Source organism: Diadema setosum, chromosome 14 (genome assembly GCF_964275005.1).
Source record: "Diadema setosum chromosome 14, eeDiaSeto1, whole genome shotgun sequence".
Taxonomy (NCBI): domain Eukaryota; kingdom Metazoa; phylum Echinodermata; class Echinoidea; order Diadematoida; family Diadematidae; genus Diadema; species Diadema setosum.
In genome coordinates, this window is record NC_092698.1 from 31,433,883 (window position 1) to 31,451,889 (window position 18,007).

General features: G+C 39.0%; 1 protein-coding gene across 1 annotated transcript in view; it reads right to left on the reverse strand.

Moving 5' to 3' along the window:
• Window positions 1-1,506: 1,506 nt before the first annotated feature.
• The window catches only part of LOC140237628 (LIM and SH3 domain protein 1-like), a 76,675-nt gene continuing 60,174 nt past the window's right edge, over window positions 1,507-18,007 (reverse strand). Inside the window, exons 5-7 of the mRNA XM_072317554.1 lie at window positions 15,686-15,783; window positions 14,267-14,377; window positions 1,507-4,447 (exon numbers count right to left, since the gene is read on the reverse strand). Of these exons, the coding sequence (XP_072173655.1) occupies window positions 4,304-4,447; window positions 14,267-14,377; window positions 15,686-15,783 (353 nt within the window). The 3' untranslated portion in view covers window positions 1,507-4,303. The remainder of the gene's footprint in view (window positions 4,448-14,266; window positions 14,378-15,685; window positions 15,784-18,007) is intronic.

Genomic DNA, 18,007 nt, shown 5'->3' on the forward strand with positions numbered 1-18,007 from the left:
ATTGTTCCAATCCTTGTGGGATTCATTATATATCTATTGTTGTGTGAAAATTATTTGCTTCAGAATGGTCTCATAGTCAAGTAATGCACAGTTTTATGTTTTCAGGTTAGCATGCCTGTACAGTGACGGGGCATTAAACTGCACATTACTTGAATATGAGACCATTCTGAAGCAAATAATTTTCATACAACAATAGATCTGTAATGTACTCTTAAATGAACCCCACTAGGATTGGAACAATTATCCTCAAGCATTCCCACTGATTCCCACTGATCAGTTACTAGCCATCCCCTTTAAACACTGCACTGGTACTGGTAGGTTCTTTGACAAAAGAGAGCAACAGAACTAGGGGACTATAGTGCTCCTGCAGCCGAAATGATCCCCCCGCAGTTCGCTCTTTCTTGCAATGTGCTGGCAACAATGAATATGTGTACTTTTAAATGGAGCACTAATCAAAAAGCCCAAGGCATAGTTACTTTTTTAACTACAAAACATAGAAATGCACACTGGAACATGCTTCATGCCAGACTGAAAGATAGAAAACTAACATGCACAAGCGTGTGCTGGTGTGTGCATCATATTTTTTGCTTGGTTTTGTTTTTGATTAAGAGGGCCTAATTTTTACTTCATTCATATTGATGTGTAATGAGGTGAATAGAAATACATGTCCATAACTGCATTTTTCCCAAACTGCTCTAAATAAATTCTACTACTTCATCCAGAATTGTATGTTGCAATACAGCTCATATTAATGATATAAGATGCTTCTTCTTCGTGTCCAAATTTTGTCATGGCAATAAAGCAGTGCTGAGCATGGCTTCAAAGCGAAGAGGAATGTCAGACATCCAATTGTAATGCTTTATAACTAAAACATGTTTTGCACAGATTATGAAGTGTTGCTACTCCTATGACATCTCCCTGGTGGACAGACTAGCCTATAATACAGGTGGAGGATGCAGCTATGGTGTTTACTGTCACGCTAAACATCTGATGCGGCGAGACTATTGTCTTTGCTATCAAAGCGATACCAGTACGTCTGATGCGGCAAGACTACAAACAGTGGATGCGGCGAGACTATTGTCTTTGCTATTAAAGTGATATGTCTGATTTGGCGAGACTACAAACAATGGATACGGTTGAAGCATCCACCGCCTATATCTACTCGTCTTGCTTTAGTCATCGTTTTCTTATTATCGACTATGAATCGTGGAATGAAAAACTGCCATCGATTGCCGTCGATAATAAGAAAACAACTAAAGCAAGACAAGTGGATATAGACAGTGGATGCTTCCACTGTTCGTAGTTTCACTGCATCAGACGAATCACTTGGCAAAGACAATAGTCTCACTGCATTAGACGTAAGCGCAACAGCAAAGACAATAGCTGCATCCTCCGCCTAGATTATAGGCTATGGACAGATGGGCTATTTGCTCTCCTGTAAGAACAAACCTTCACACACTTTCAAAAGCCAAGCAGGGTGGGAATAAAGAAAGTCAACACACCATGTAGTACAATATTTTGTATTTAGTGAATGTTTGGAGTCTGTTACACAAGCTGGTGCCAAAGATGGTCTCATTTGTACATGGCTGTTCCAACCAAAAATGTGCAAACATACTTTTTTTGAATGAATTTCATTCTAACAAAAAAAAAAAAAAAAAACAAAAAAAAAACAACTACATTTACACAAGTATAACTACAGCATAGTGTACAACGTGAATAATTCAATAATACCATACAGTATCTCCCTCCCTCCCCCACACACACAAAGCTCGTGAAGTCTCTAGCAAAAACTGCACAAATATGATGTGATTATTTGCACCAAAATTCATTAAAATGTCATTTGCTTGGAAGATAAAACATACGGCATTAAAGAATTGTCTGTGATCATGCAGTATGTGTGGGTGTTTTTTGATGCTACAGACTAGCAGCCCATTTGGCTTATTAGCCTTGGCCCAAGCCTCCATAGTCTGCAGGTGTTAATTTACTAAAATCTCCACAAATCTACAGGGAAATGGACTATTCTTTCTTCCTACTGCTCATAATCCCACAAAGTCTTACAGCATCCATGAAAGTTGAGCATTCCTGTCCATTTCCCCAACACTGATGCACCTACACATGAGCACTGAGAGATTATTTTGCTCTGAAGTGAAATTGATAACAACTTGCCAAGTCAAAGGTCTTCCCATGACGACTTGAAACACCTTGGCCAAAATTCACGAAGGTGGTTTAAACTTGGACCATGGTCTAAGCATAAAATAGACATACAAATTGTACTTTTGATATGCGCATATCAATGTGCATTTGCCACTGGACGTCTGTTGGCGTACGCAATCTGTCAATCTCATTCATGCAGAAGAAATATGCATAAGCATAGTAATGATTTAAACTTAAACCAGCTTCATGAATTCTGGCCTTGATGTTTGCACACAGGCATCAGGGTTTTCAAACCTGTCTTTATCCTTTTGATTTTACTACAAATGCACGACACATATTACTCATCCAGGATCCATTCCATTCTTGGTACATTAGGGTATATATAAACAATCTCACTGTTTGCCCAAACCAAAGCTCTTCTACACACAGCATGCACACATCCAACATATCAGAACTCCCCCCTCTGACTTTTGAATGCGACGGTCTAGGTATGTTTAATGCATGATGATTGTTCATTGATATACATGTGTGTACCATTACATGTGTGAATATTACATAATAGGTTTTGGAACAAAGGCTCAAAAATCTAGTTCCATTAAGTACATGATGGTTCCAATGTCTAGAGGATACTGCATTCTACACTCTAAACACTTTACCTTAATAACATTTCGATCTCCAGATGCAGTCCTATTAACGTGCAAAGCACTGTACTACCCCTGTGTCTATGCCCTTTCCTTTCATATGCCACAATTCTTCAACGAACTGCTTTGATGATTCATCAAAACTTATACTGCCTTAATTCTGGCAGGACTTAATCTCATCGCACTATAAAAAATATGAATAAAATGAAATAAAATAAGATGTAAAAAATTCCCAAGAAATAATTTGGTCAATGACAAATAGCATGCAGTGTGAATATATACCTCATATCCATATATTTGCTTCATATAGAAATGCAATGTACAAGAATTAGTCATAGAATTGTCATAGAATCTCTGCTAGATATATAAAAGTTACAACTTTTGTTGTATACTGACATTCTTGGGTTATAAAGGGCAGCTACACTGTCACAAATTCAACATCTGTTTAGTCCACATGCTAACGCAGACAATTTAACAAAATGAAAGAAAAAACAAAAGTACACGGGAAAGACTGGAAGGACAGAAATGAAAGTTTTGTTTGAGGGTAAAAGAAATTTCAGTAACTTGGGGGTAATACAAGCATGCCACTGACTAGTAACTCGTGATGGTTGGCTGCTTTGGGAGTTGTACCACCTATCTGGCCAGGAATGTATATAGCATAGCTCATACTGCTCCCACCTATTCCTGTGTGAGCAGATATATATATATATCAGTGATGGTCTGCGTTCTTCATTATGCTAATGAAACTAGATCTGAAACAAAGCACTTCAAAAGCTTGTCATGCTGCTTTGCCCAAGTGCTGAGAGTTTCCATACACCACCCATCTATCAAGGGGAAAAAGATAGGGAAAGACCATTAAAAAGAAAAAAACCCCCACATAACCCAGAACATCTACAAATATGTGAAAATGTCCCACAAAATTCCTTCTATATCATGTATTACAGATGAGGAAGGTAATATGAAATACACACTATAGGACTACGTGTTGAATCCATGTTTGGCATTGTACGCATAAAATAGCAAGTGTAAATTCTTTTGTCTATATAGCATCCTCATTACTACATATATTTTTCTTTCTTTTTGTTTCTACGCCAAGGCACTTTTGGTTTTAGCTTGCCAGTGATTCACACAGGTGCCGACTTGCTTTCTATCTATATACACAACGAAAGGGTACCTCCTGTAAAACAGATTCTCTTACGCGACGGATGATAAAAGTCAAGAAACACAGACCGAGTCCATGGAATCTATTTCTAAGGTAAAAAAAAAAGCCAACATCCCTCTTTCTCAATCATCATCCACTCATGTATTCTTACAGATCTCTTTCACATCATCTGGTATGCATAGGTGCTCCTATATATCAAAGATCACTTAACAAATATATTTCACTATGTTTTGTAACGTTGATAATTGTTTCTTTTTTTCTTTCCTTCTATCTTTTTTTTTTTTTAAATTTGTCCTCAGAGTGTCTATAAGCCTTTAATTTTTTAGGGGATTTCCCTTCCGTAATATTATTGCTGCTCCACGTAGTTTGAGGGCAGCATGCCGTGCTCGCCCGTACGTGCCACTGTCCCTGTCATCCAGCCGGCGTCGATGATCTCTCCATCCAGGATGACGTCACCTTCGACAAAGGAAACCTCGTCGCTATCTGCTGCCTATGAAGTGATGGGTTTAAAGACCAAAAGAGAAAAAAGAAATATGTTTTTTGAACAAAGATTCCAAGGCTACCATTTTCACTCAATGCATAGCTACGCGTTTAGACCAATCCGATCTGGAAGGAAAATCTGCCATTGCTGCAGTGTCCCATGTGCACATGCATATGAGAATGCACGATATACATGGTGCCAGGCTCGCACTCATCATTAATATATCAGGCATTCAGCATGCATGCGCACAGTTGGGACACTGCAATTAATGGCAGGTGTTTTGTCAAGCCAGATTGGTCTATATACGCACAAATGAGCAAATATGTAGACCTAAAATGCCGTTTTCATATTTAGTGCTATTATTTGTAAAGAAAAACTTAATACATCAAGCTAATTTTATGTTTTGAATATCAAATCAAATATCTTTCAGGGTGCAATAATCATGACTACAGCATAGACCTTTACATATAACTACATGATAGAAATACCTAATTGGTCTCAAATTTACTACTCTGAGGTACAAATTGTCAACACAAACATATGCCATATGTAGTTGTGTGATAATCTCCCTTGTCTAAAAAATTAATCAGGGAAGGAAGCTCAACATTGGAGATTACCTATTATGTTATCTGTACATTTTAACACATAATTATTATGTTTCATAACTGCCAACCTTGAAGCCCCAAAAATATAGGTACAAATGAGAATATTTTTGAAAATAGGGACACTCCGTTTCCAATGCATAAGTACACCCACATTTTCACCAAAAAAAGGAACACATGATAAAATTGCTCTTTTTCCTCTCTGATGGGCACAACTTCATTCCCTCATACATGCATATGCCAAGTTTCATTAGGATACCTCAAAAGATTATTAAGTCATGCTCTCCGCAAAATTGAATACAGACGGAAAGATGGGCAGATGAACGGACAGACAACCTGAAAACATAATGCCTCTGGCGACATTTTGTGGTGGAGGCATAATATACAAATAATGAATGTTTATGAGTGCAATGGACAGAATATTTCATGAGGTGAAAGATGAAATGATCTATTCAACGAGGCGCAGCCGAGTTGAAAGAATAACATTTCATCTTTCACCGAATGAAATATTCTGTCCATCGCACGAATGAAAAACATTTATTATTTGTTTTATATAACGCCTAAAACAGATCCTTGTCATTTGATGTTTAGAAACAAAGAGAGAATCTACTCTACTATCTTTGGCGCTCACTGAGCGCTTTACGCTAGCGCGCTGTCGCATGCACACACTGAAAACGCAAGCTTCCGTATAGCGCGCTGTCGCATACTACACACATTGCAATCGCAAGCGTTTTACACGCGTGTGTGCCGGGCTCTCAGCGAGGGTGCAATGGACCAAATCGTATGGATCCAAAATTGCACGGTAAATGGAGCCACAATTGCACGGATGATGACGTCATAGTGAAATGGGCCGAATGATCAATGTCAAACAACCAATCAAATGTCAAGGATCTCTTCAGGCGTTATATAAAACAAGATAATAAAACCAGTGGTTGAAATGAGCAATGCCATTGGCAGCACCTCACCAGTTTTTTTATGCTGCAGTGAAAGAACATTCCAAACATTCTAGGGAGCTTAACACACAGTAGGTATGTTAGATTACTGTATGTACAGTAAGTGGTTGAAATCTAGGTTTACCACTGTTTTGTTTCAATGATTGTGGAACGATCTACCTTGGTTTGTCCTCATTTTCCCATCCCTTGATGTCTTCAAGAAGAATCTTTAAGACTTTCCTTTTTGATGCTAATCTGTGACTGAATTTTGTTGTGAAGTGCTGTGAAACCAGTCATTGACTGTGTAAGGGTGCTATATAAATGATCCGATTGTATCGTATTGTATGATTTAAAATTTAGGGCCATTTGAATCATCACTGAATTTGACTGGTCTATACAAACATACTTCTTCACAAAGCATAGTCATTGCCATAGTCATAGTTGCATTGCATTTCATTCTCCCTGAATCATAAATCTAGTTTCAGGGACAGCAATGAATATTCTATGAATGCAACTAGATATATCGCTATGGCCACTGATATGCCTCCGCCATAATGCATGGTTCTCCTACTAGGTCTATAGTACAATGTCTTGACAATGTGTGATGACAGTTTCACACAATTGGCAAAATATTAAAATGACAGGTTTGCCACAAACGTGTTGAATGTTCACTTTCCTAGAACTAGGTTCAATTGGATGAATGATTAAAAATGTCAGAGTGCAGGTATTTGGGGAACTGATGATTTTTACTTGACTTTTGACCCTTTTATAAGTTTATGCATTGAGTAATTTTCAAGGTATTGAGAAAAAGTATAATTTCAGTATCAAATGGGAAAATAGCATTATCTAAACCTGGCCTTTGACCTTTGACCTCACAGTTCCAAAGAGAATCACTGTTAGGTTGAACATGCATAAATATGTAAGTTTCATGATGATACCTTGAGTTACTTTTGAGATATGGAGGAAAAAGTGCAATTCAACACTTTCACTTGACCTTTGACCTTTTGACCTTTGACCTTTTGGCAAGAAACTTCCCACAGAATATATATCGGGTAATACATGCATACATCAAGTTAAAAAAAAAAAAAACCTTCAGGGATTGCATAAATATAAGGAAAGTAGTGATATTTTGAGGAGTTGACCTTGACCTTTGACCCCCTGACCTTTGAACCATGACCCCCAACTTCCCTAGATAATCACTGCCCATTGGAATAAGCATATATACTAAGTTCCATGAAGATACCTTGAACCATTTGCGAGATATGGAGAAAAACATGAAATTTCAACCTTTTTTTTCACAAAATAACCTGTGACCTTTGACCTTCGACCCCGTGACCCTAAAATCCAAATAAAGTATTATCCCCCCAGGATATACCCTCATACCAAGTTTGATGTAAAACCACCACACGGTTCTTGAGATATCGACAAAAACAAAATGGGACAGACGTACGTACAGACGGACGGAAGACCCGAAAACATAATGCCTCCGGCCACTTCGTTGGTGGAGGCATAAAAAAAATTGGTCACGAAGCAAGGCCAGCGTCGCACACACAAACAGACCCTGTTAAATTTACTTTTTCATGTATAAAGACGGAACAAGCGAGGGCACCATCACCAAAAACAATAGGCGTCTTCGTTTTACCATAACACACCTTCATGCCAAATTTGAAGATGATCTAAGAAGAACTGCAGCCAGTAGAGTGCTTACAAGAAAATCTCTGCGGCGGACGCGGCGCAACGAGGCCAAATCCATAGTATCCTCCGAACTCTGTTCGGGGGATACAATGAGTGGATGACCTATATGTCAACACTCAGCATACTTTCACACCCCATGATAGCATACTATGCAAATGATATGCAAATGAGTCCATTATGCCCATTGCATATGGATATGAAAGATTGAAAATACTGAAAAATGTGAAATACATACACTTTGTATGACTACATTCCTCTTTAACTGGAACATTTTCTCTGTGTGTACAGCTATAATTATCATCTACAGAAACATTCAAATCCAAACTTCAAAATTTTACCTATTCCTCTCACACTGTAGCCTTTTGTCAAGGCCCTCTCGCTGTATGGTGAAGAGAGCCCAGCTGAGTGGGGTTGCGCAAGGGCCTTTTGAGATCTGCTTCGCATCCTTTTGTTAGCCCTTTGAATTACCGACTTTTGCTCCCCGATTTCGGGAGCAAAAGTCGGGGTCCAATCACCGTGTCTGTCTGCTCGAACCCGATTTGAATAGAGCGAATGCACGCCGCTGCCGCAGACCTCACAGAACTGTACACAGGGTGTGTAGAGTTCCGTGGCAGATCTCCTCGGGTGGTCAGTGATGCATGCGAAGGCATGACCACCAAGGCTGAGGATGCGGGGAGCGCGCCATTCCATTGGTTTACCGGAAGCCATTAAAATGAGTATTCAGAAGGGTTCACGTGTCATGAATAATAATGTGTGAAGCAGATCTCAAAAGGCCCTCGCGCTGGCGCGCTCGGCTGGGCTCGCTTCGCACGCCCATTACAGCGAGAGGGCCTTGACAAAAGGCTACTCACACTGAGGACTATAATTGCAGTCTATAATGTTTGGAACAATTGTATTCTTTATCTGGTATGTGTTTGTTGTTGTTTGCCATTTTCTTCTCTGTTGTCATGTTTGAACATGTGTTATATCTATCTTTTCATTTATGAAGCGCCATGAGCACTAAAAAGTGGACCTGTGCGCTATACAAGTAGCCACTATTATCATTATTATTATCATTGCTACTTCTACTACTATTACTACTACTACTACTACTACTACTAATATAGTAATACTAATACTAATACTAATACTAATTGAACTCCATCCCCCCCCCCCCCCCCCCCCCAGTCTGAGCATAGCCAAAAAAAAAACCCGGCCCCTTTAGGGTTAACCCACCACCTAGGCTTCAGTTTCTGTACCCGTTCACATGGGTGAACCAACATTTAAGAATTTTTAGCTGGCAGAAATGTATCAATACATTGCTTTGCAAGTGATTGCTATACAGAATCAGAGCGTATGTGAGTTTTGTCCTGGCAGCTCATATTACAGGATATAACAGTAGTTGTTGAATTCATGTTCATGGAATACAGCAGTAAACACAGAAATGTACACATGCACGTTACATGATCAGGAGTTGATATTTTCACATGTTGTTAGATTTGAGAATAGTACCAAGATCGCAGAATTCCCACAAATAACCCCAGGAAAACAGGTACGGTATGAAGTCTCATTAATAAAGATTGTCTTTGATGCGTTTGAGGTGACAAAAAATGATGTCCAGTATCAAAACTAAATGCAATCGTAAAATTTGCTTTGTGTTTGCTCAGTGTTGTGGGCTGCTCAGGTACAGCCCTGTCGCAATTTATACAGCGACTGGGCTGTGTATAGTTAGTGTACAGTGTATTTACATAATATGTGTATGCACAGGCCTGTCACATCACAGCAAGTCATGACTGTGTATAGTTAGTGTACAGTGTATTTACATAATATGCACATCCCTGTACAGTGTATTTACATAATATGTGTATGCACAGGCCTGTCACATCATTATCACAGCAAGTCATGACTGGTACTCTTCGTGGTCTCAGTCTGGTGGCAGCCCCCTGCCTTGGGCCAGGACTTAGGCTCCTGGGCCAGCACTTAGGCTCCTGGCCTCGGCCCGGCCTTGGGCCCCTGGGCCACTGGGCCCGGGCCCACTTGGGCTCTGGGCCACTGGGCCCGGGGCCCACTGGGCTCTGGGCCCCTGGTTCCGGGCTAAGGCCCGTGGCCTTGGGTCCGGCCTTAGGCCCCACCTTTGGCCCGGCTGTACTTTGTACATGGTCTATGTGAAATCAGGCTTGTCTGTAACTGTATAATTACAAATAATTACAAATAATCACAAATGATCACCAGGTCCATAGTACACATGAATATATGATTATATGAATATATGAATATATACAATGTATGTGATTATATATATTATTATATATGAATATATAAATGTGATCAGATGTCAGATCTGCGGTCATTCATATATAGCATATTTTATGCGTGTATAAATGGCATACATTCATGTGTACAGTATGCTACTTGATGGAACCAGCCAATGGAGAAAGATCACACCATTGAACAATACTTGAAAGACATGTACAGTTCAATGACTCAATGCTTGTTATTATGAACTCTGTAGAGGTATGCAGCCCTCTTCAGATGGAAAACATACAGTTGGCTATCAAACAGAGCTTGCAAAACCATCAACAATTTATTGAGTTGGATTGTGTGTGTGTGTGTGTGTGTGTGTGTGTGTGTGTGTGTGTGTGTGTGTGATAGAGCTATTTGGCTTGTTTCCTTTACATGCATCATCACAAATTCCTGCAGTCTGAATAAAGTGAAACCAAGACCTTCATATAGATGTACTGCATTGTAAGGTGCTGGATCAGAGCACTACCATAAGATTGACACCATGGCGGGAATTGTGCTAACAGTGTACTATCCTTCCTGTGCATTTATGTTAAAGTGTACCAATACCCTGAAAATCACATTTTAAAAAAATAACCTGTGACCTTTGACCTTAGACCCCATGACCCTAAAATCCAAACAAAGTATTATCCTCCCAGGATATACCCTCATACCAAGTTTGATGTAAAACCACCACACGGTTCTTGAGATATCGACAAAAACAATATATATATATATATATATATATATATATATATATATATATATATATATATATATATATATATATATATACTAGCAGCACCCGTGGAAATCCACGGGTCTGAGGTTTGTTTTTTTTTCTCATAGATACGATTTTGCACATTTTTATTGATGAAATAAAAAGAAAATTTTTCCCATTCTTTCGTTACTTGTGCTCGATCTCTTCTACCCATGACCGCCATCCCCCCCCCCCCCACACACACACACATTTCCACCCCCACAGAGCAAAAAAACAAAAACAAAAAAACAAAAACAAATTAAACCAAAAAAACAAAACCCAAAAACAAACATTCAGGGAAAAATTACCAAAAACGCTTATGAGATTGTCCGGAAATTCTGCCCACAGATTCATCCCGTTGGAATGGGGAGATATTGACACTATGACTTTGGTATTATTATACCCCCTGCTCTTGCATCCATGCAGGCACCCGAGGGAATCCTGGGCTGGTCTCAAGGCCTAGCATTTTTTATTTTCATTCCTATTTCTTTTCCCACGTTATGAGAGAACAATATAATATTTTTGATCGCCTTCAATTGCTCCCTCCTTTTTGTTTTTAATCACCAAAACTTGGTTTGATAGATCATAGAACCATCCGTTTATCTGCTTCAGACTATACATCATCATTATTGTTACCATATCATTATTCTCATTAGGCCCCTATTCTTATATTGCTATTATAATTATTATTGTTATTTGTGGAGGGGATCATAATTATTAGGTTTTATAAGTATAAGGCACCCGTGGGAATCCACAGGTCTCAGGGCTTCGTATTTTTCCTTTGATATTTTTTCAACCACGTTATGAGAGAAGAAATACACAAAGAATAATTTCGTCTTCATTTGCTCCCTCATTTCTATTTTCATAATCAAAACTTAGTTTGATGGATCTAGAACCACCCGTTTATCTCATTGATACTGTTCATTGTTTTTATTATCATAATAATTAGCATTATCATTATTATTATTTTTTTTTTATTGTTATTGTTATTGTTATTTTGTGGGAGGGGAGATCATAGTCATTCGGTTTTATTATTATTTTATATCATTCATTGACATGGGGATGAATCAAGGGAATTAAGAAAAAAAGTTTATCGGTCAAGGGTAGTGAATATCTTTTTTCCGTCATGTCAAGGTTACTCTGCGACTGATAGACGTTTCAAATGGCTTCATTATCATTGATATTTCATTTTAAACATCAAAACAGTCCAGTACCTGTTTGTGTCTCTTCCGCCCACTCTTAAGTTATGGATCATAGCACCCCCTCCCCATTCATTTGCATTGGCCTATTGTATTATTATCATTATTTCAGTGTTTTATTGTTATTGTTATTATTATTATTATTATTATTACTAACATTATTATTATTATTTAGGGGAGAGGAGAGCGTAGAGTCATGATAAAGGGATGATCAACCAAGGGAGGCGGAAATGTTAATTTGTTAAGAATTGTAAAAATCTGTTTCCCCCATTTTTCTGCTATTGATAAAAAGCTTTTCTGAAGACAGTCCTGCGCAAACTGTCCAAAATTGCTTCACTGCACTAACATACGTATTCTTGTGCTGAGTAGGACTACTTCATATATAGACCCCTAGTGTTTTTGTTACTATTGTGCTGAGAGAAATAAAATATTTTCGTCTTCGTTTGCTCTCTTCTTTCTGTTTTTATCACCAAACCTTGGTTTGATATGGATCATAGAACCACCCGCTTATCTGCTTCGCCAGACTGTACATTTTTATTATCATTATTATTATTATATTATTTTATTATTATTATTATTATTATTATTATTATTATTATTATTATTATTATTATTACTATTATTATTATTATTATTATTATTATTATTATTATTATTATTATTATCATTATATTACCACTGTAATCTCCATTATTATTTTGGAAGGGGGAGATCAAATAGTCATTAGGTTTAATAAGTAGGCACCCGTTGCAATCCATGGATCTCAAGGCCTCGTATTTTTTTCTTTAACTCTTTTCTCACGTTATGGGAGAAAGAAGAATATTTTTGCCGTCATTTGCTCCCTCTTTTTTATTTTTATCACCAAAACTTGGTTTGATGCACTATAGAATCACCCATTTGATGTCCACTTGTAACTAAATTGGCGGTCAGCAAAGCGAGGGTTTCCCCCGCGTCCGCTCGTCTCATGAATATTCATGTTAACAGCAGCCATGCAGTAAACGAATGAACAGCGGCGCGTGTACTCTGATATGGAAGGGTACGATCGGCAAGGACAAAATTTAAGTGGATATTTAGCCGTCCTGAACTGTCTGAGTACAATGATACCCGACTTGAGAGTAAACTAAATGACATACCTGAGCTGCATAGTATCCTGCAGTTGTGCAAAATACAATAAAATAACAGCATTCGTTGTTTTCATTTGGGCACGCCAATGGCGAACGTCGCTGTACGTAAATGCCCTTGTACTAACAATGACCGCGCCGCGCCGTGTATTGTACCATTATGAGTGTCCATATCACACGCACGCAGATAGTGTTTCGTGTAACCATCGTCAATACATACACAGGCGCAGGCCACACACTGGCATACCGTATACCCGTACCCGAGAGTACATTGTGTGCGTGCGTGCGTGTCCGCCGGAATATGACAGAGATTTCGCTGCACGCCATCATCATTTTGACTTTAGTATCCCCACTGTCTCTGCAAGCTAAAAGATGGACGATCGAGAAAGGCAGGAGTCACGCACAAAAATGCATTATGCATCTATCTAATTAATTTCTCTTTGTCGTCCTCGACGTCGACACGGAGGCGGAGCGCGGACGAAACCCGGTCCAAGGCACGTAGGGGACCCTCCCGCTGCCAACGGCACCGGTCTCGGGGGCCCGGAGCCGACGGCTCGGGAGGAGATAGACAAACCAACAACGCCGGAATAAAACAGGAAATACATAAGGCCCCGACAACAACAACAACTTCGCCTTTTACTGTTATAGATATATATATATATCTATATCTATATATATATATATATATATATATATATATATATATATATCGTCGCTGGGGTGACAAGACCTTGTATCTGCAATTTTGGTGAAAATGACTTTTTTGGATTAATGGTCAAATAATGGGTAAAGTGGTGTCCTGTCCAAATCTCAACTGTCTTACTCCAAAAATGAAGCCACCATGGCATGTCAAAGGAAAGGCTATCCCATTCGATATAGTGCTTTGCCCGCCATGTTTTTTGGCTCTCCTGAACATTTGACATTTTGTAGATACGAGGTCTTGTCGCCCCAGCGACGATATATATATATATATATATATATATAAAATATGATTCCTGAGCATTACAGCAAAAAAGAAATCTAAATGCGTTTCAAGTGGAGAGCAGAATGAGCCAGATGAAGAAGGCTGCTTCATAAACTACATGTATGCTACCCTGTGTTACAATGTAATTACCCCATGGGTGACATACATGTCAACAAATTGCATGAATTTGACACCAATGCAACACAGACATTAAAAAAAAAAAAGAAAGAGAAGAAACAATAGCAAACAAACAAAGAATCATCTGTAGGCCTATGTGACTACAAACGTGAACCCACCGTATAATCATATATGGCGACATAGCGAGGGCCGGTGGCAGGTGGTGGGGCAACCGGGGCAGACTGTGGGGGCGGCGGCTGGTAGCTTTCCTGTGGTGGTGGTGGCTGGTACTGAAAACATTCATTGCCAAGAAGAATATAGGTGTGCTCAAGTCCATATACTACTAAATTTGTTGAATTAAAAAAAAAATACAATTCATTTAAGACTTTCTAAATTCATTTTATTTTTTTATTCTATTTCATTTTTTCTCCTTTTTATCGTGTGGGTTTGGAATACAAGAAGGGTTTCAGCAAGGAGGTTCAAGAGAATGGAGACACAACTGTCGTATTTCCTTTGAAGTCACGTTTGATGCCGCCACTCGAAAGTATTTGAAGCATGTGGCAAACTGGATCTGCCGCGCAGATAGGAAAACAATTGACTCATTGCATAATCATCAGCCACTTTCTAACGAAAATATGTCTTTGTGATGGTAATTACTTTTCGCCATCCCTACTTATAAAAGATAGGTGGTATATAATGGTAAAGACACAGGGATGCGCGAATAGAAATTGCGCAAAAAATGATGAAATGAAAATGAAAATTACTCGACTGGCCGTGCCCGGCCACTAATCTGATATATCTATTAATATAGAATTATACTCGAAGATTATTCCATATCAGCTTTATTTGGAGGAATGAAGTGGAAAAGTGATAAAACCGGCTTTGCGGGAGGGTACAGTTTTAAACACTTTCACATGATACAGCTCTGATTTACACTTTTGCACATATTTCTTGAAGGGATTGACCTTTGTTTAATGAGCTTTATTATTAAGTGAGATTTCGTTTCATTAAATAGATAAACAAGCAAAATATAGCCAACATTAAGTTCACGTTCAAAATGAATCTTCAGATTGCTCTGCAAGATGGCGGCATCAAACTCCGCCACCAAAGGCACAGATGCACCTGTGGAATTCTTTTGTACATCAATAGAAAAGTGACAACTGTTTGAATAATTACAGCCAGTTGGAACTCCATCTCTTAAACCTCCTTGGTTTCAGGAAAGCCTGAATAGATACTACAGCAAGCAAGTATTCTGGCAAGCTGAACAAACTGGTTTGATGTCATATACTCATTCCAAACAAGAAATCATTATGTTGAACTGGAGTGTGCAGTGGCGGATCCAGGCAGGGGGGCACGGGGCGCATGCCCCCTCTTTATTTGTTGTTAAAACAAAAGATATAAATAGAAAAGAAAGGGGGCGCATGTGCCCCCCCCCCTTAATTTTGTAAAGGCGCCCCCACTTTACGGAATTCCTGGATCCGCCCCTGGTGTGCATGTAATAGGGCCACAAGTTGTGTGAAACAGCTTTATGCAAAAGATTTCATGTCTGTTTTGTATTTTGTATCCTGTTGTGGGAGGGGTGGGTGATATGGACTTACCGCCTGCTGCGGCTCAGATGGCTGGTAAGATGGGCGGTCCGATTGATATCCCCCTGCTGCTTGGCCCTTGTAAGCAATATTGGAGGCCTGCTCACTTACTGGAGGTAACCAAACATACAAGACATATGTATACATAGATAAATGCATAAATATGAATATATATATATATATATATATATATATATATATATATATATATATATATATATATATATATATATATATATATATATATACATATATATATAATGTTACATATTATGATGCTCTGCTAAACCACTCCCAGTATCAAGTCTCACATCACTTCCCCCCTAGATACAGGTCAATTACTGCGATCGTGTTTGCTCCCTTTGTGAATACATCAAATCTAATCTACCCACATGCTAGGGAGTGTTCCAGACTGACTTATATCAGGAGCAATTGCAGCTTGGATACTGGGGGGGGGGGGGGGGAATTTCATGAAGTACTTTGTCCGACAAATTTGTTCTCAGCCAATCAGATGGAAGGATTTCAGTAGCTTAGAACAGTTTGTCAGGAAAAATATCTGTCAAAACGCTTCATGAAATCCCCCCCCCCCCCGAAGAGTCATTAATTCTAATTCTGCAGATTCTAATAATTAGAATGAACTTTGACCTCACATTGACTTTGACAGCAAGAGCTTTCAGGAGAAGGCATGACATCAAACAAACAAAAGGTGATGAAATAATATGTTTAATCACAACTCTGAACTTAATACCCCATCTCACTAGACGGCAATTCCGCTACGATCATCAAAAATCGACAGAGCGCGGCGGATCGTGACTTGATCTCTTTAAATCTTCTCCATCGTGTCTTGAGCGGTTCAGAGGTGCGGAGGGGCGCCACCATCGCCATGGTCGGTGCCCTCGCTACGGAAGTTTTGAACATGTCCAAAACTTCCGGAGCGAGGTCGCCGTGGTTTTAGAGTGTATCACAATCGCCTCACTCGCGCATTAAAAACGCCACATTCGTAACTCTGATGGGGTAGCAACGCATTAGGCGTAACTCAAGCGCATCAAAAGCGGCCCCCATCGCCCATGAAAATTACCACTTTTACAGTATTACGTAACAGGAACCAACCATGAACGATAGAAAGTGATACACAGACCAGGAAGGTGGACATGGAGAAAAACGTAAAAAATTCATTTTTCCACGTATACTCAGCATGAATCTAGTCTGTTTATTAAATTGTTTATTTGTCATATACCATTCCAAGTCAATGAAAGTAAATCAAGTTGTAATCTTTTCAAATATATCTTCATAAAATTGTCTCATTGTAGGATACGATTTGTAGTTTGCTCGTAAGCAGGTTCTTTAATATTATATACACATTTTACCCTTTTAATTAAATGGATGACTTAACTAATAGTACAATTTCACATCAGGCTCTAACTGGTGTGTTCTAGAATGCTAGATGTAAGGGTAAATTCATTTCTGCATATCCATGTTGGTTTGACACTGACAGCTGCCTGAAGAAATTAAATCATAAAACCCATTTTATACCCTGATCGATTGAGATCGTAGCATGAGCCCGGCGTAAACGTATCACTGTCGCTCCGATCGTATCACTGTTGTAGTGAGGTCTTGATAAGCGTACAAATATCGCAACACAGTTGGTTTGATCGCAGAAACAGCGCGCCTCGTCGGCCTGGAAATGCGGCAACAACGTGGTAGAGTCGTATTATCATTGTGGCGCTATCGCCTACAGCGCAGGTTGAGCGTGGAGAAACCGTAGTGTAATCGCCTCGGAGGCCAAAAATGGAGATGGACGGCAATCGCGCCACAATTTCTTAAATTGTCACAGATCGACATGGTCGCCTTCCTAGTGAGATGGGGGCCTAAGTGGCTCATTAAAAAGTCTTATTAGAGAAAACACAAGTTATATTCACAAAGATGAAATAATCATAAGTAAATCTTTAAATGAAACGGCCGTGGAGAAACTGGAATGAGCATATTCCTTGTAAACTGGCCACATATCATTTTGCAGAAATTGATTTATCTCATCATATTTCCATGCACGCAAATACTTTTAAAGGGCTTTTTAAAAGTTCTACTGATGAAAACAGAGTAAATTACAGGAAAAAAAGAAGAAGAAAGGCTGAAAGAGATATTATTCCCGACATTAACAGGACAGCAACAACAATCATTGTCAAACACAAACAAAGCAGAGTAAAACTAACGCCTATTGTAAACCTGAAAAACGAGTTTGTTTTTGTTTTGTTTTGTTTTTTTAAGATCATACAACTGTCAACTTTTGGTTTCCTATAAAGATGATACTGTCTACTTTTGAAGCAAACTCTTCAA